This window comes from Apaloderma vittatum, unplaced genomic scaffold, assembly GCF_000703405.1.
Source record: "Apaloderma vittatum isolate BGI_N311 unplaced genomic scaffold, ASM70340v1 scaffold31741, whole genome shotgun sequence".
NCBI lineage: Eukaryota > Metazoa > Chordata > Aves > Trogoniformes > Trogonidae > Apaloderma > Apaloderma vittatum.
Window position 1 is genome coordinate 34,126 of NW_009699060.1, and position 912 is coordinate 35,037.

A 912-nucleotide genomic window follows, 5' to 3' on the forward strand; every position below is an offset into this window, starting at 1 on the left:
TTTTGGTTTAAAAACAGGGAAACAAATTACCCCGAATTGACCTGTAGTCGAAGACAGCTCAGCTGAAAGCAGGCCGGGGATTTGCTCACATGCTGCAGGCACTTGCACAGCTCCTTTCCAAGCCCTGCACAGCCCCTGCTGCGAAACAGCCTGTCCTGGGAGGGGGCAGCTGCTGTGGGGCTGGGTGATGGCAGGTCTGGGGTCAGTGTGCTGGGGCTGGGGTCCCTGAGAGACTGGTCTCGCCTCGGTGGCAGGCTGGGACTTGATGCTAATCCATCTTCCTTGGGGCACAGCCCTCCAACTCCAGCAGCTCAGGCCAGCCGTCGTATTTATTTGTCTTCACATCATTTCTGATGTACTGCAAGGAAAAAAAGAGAGCAAGAGAAAGTGAATGAGGAGGTTGGCGGCACGGTGCAAAGTTGCAAGGTGGCAAAACTTGCAGCTTGGCTTGAGTGATGGGGAATAGCACCACTGGCCCATGTCTTCTGTGGACAGGTAGGTGTGATGTAGCTCGGGAGGTGCTACAAAGGGGGTGGGAGCTTCCAGAGCTGGTGGCAGGGGAGGGCCACGTACATCTTCAAAGGGGCTTTTGTTGTGCAGCCCTTTGGCTCCCAGGAAGACCCAGTTGTCCCGAAAGCCCAGCTTGTTCACGTGGCTGCTGCCCAGCTCCACAAAATGTGCCCGTATTTTGTCATTCATCCTGAAAGAGGGTAAGAAGGTGTTAGTGTGGTGCCAGGTGGGTGTCCCCTCCTGTCACCTCTCTGCTGCTGGCAGCAAGGTGTTTCTCCCAGGACCAAACTCACTTTGTGGCAGCATCATCATAGCTGGCGACCAGTACGATGGTACCATGCTTGATCTCTTGAAGGAAGGTATCCAGTTTGTTAATGTCTGAGAGAGAAAAGCATTAGGGAA

General features: G+C 54.2%; 1 protein-coding gene across 1 annotated transcript in view; it reads right to left on the reverse strand.

Annotated features, from left to right (window-relative positions):
- Positions 1-268: 268 nt before the first annotated feature.
- FAM3D (family with sequence similarity 3, member D) overlaps positions 269-912 on the reverse strand; it is a gene marked incomplete at its 5' end in the record, with an annotated part of 3,950 nt that continues 3,306 nt past the window's right edge. Inside the window, 3 exons of the mRNA XM_009878238.1 lie at positions 269-358; positions 574-700; positions 804-888. Of these exons, the coding sequence (XP_009876540.1) occupies positions 269-358; positions 574-700; positions 804-888 (302 nt within the window). The remainder of the gene's footprint in view (positions 359-573; positions 701-803; positions 889-912) is intronic.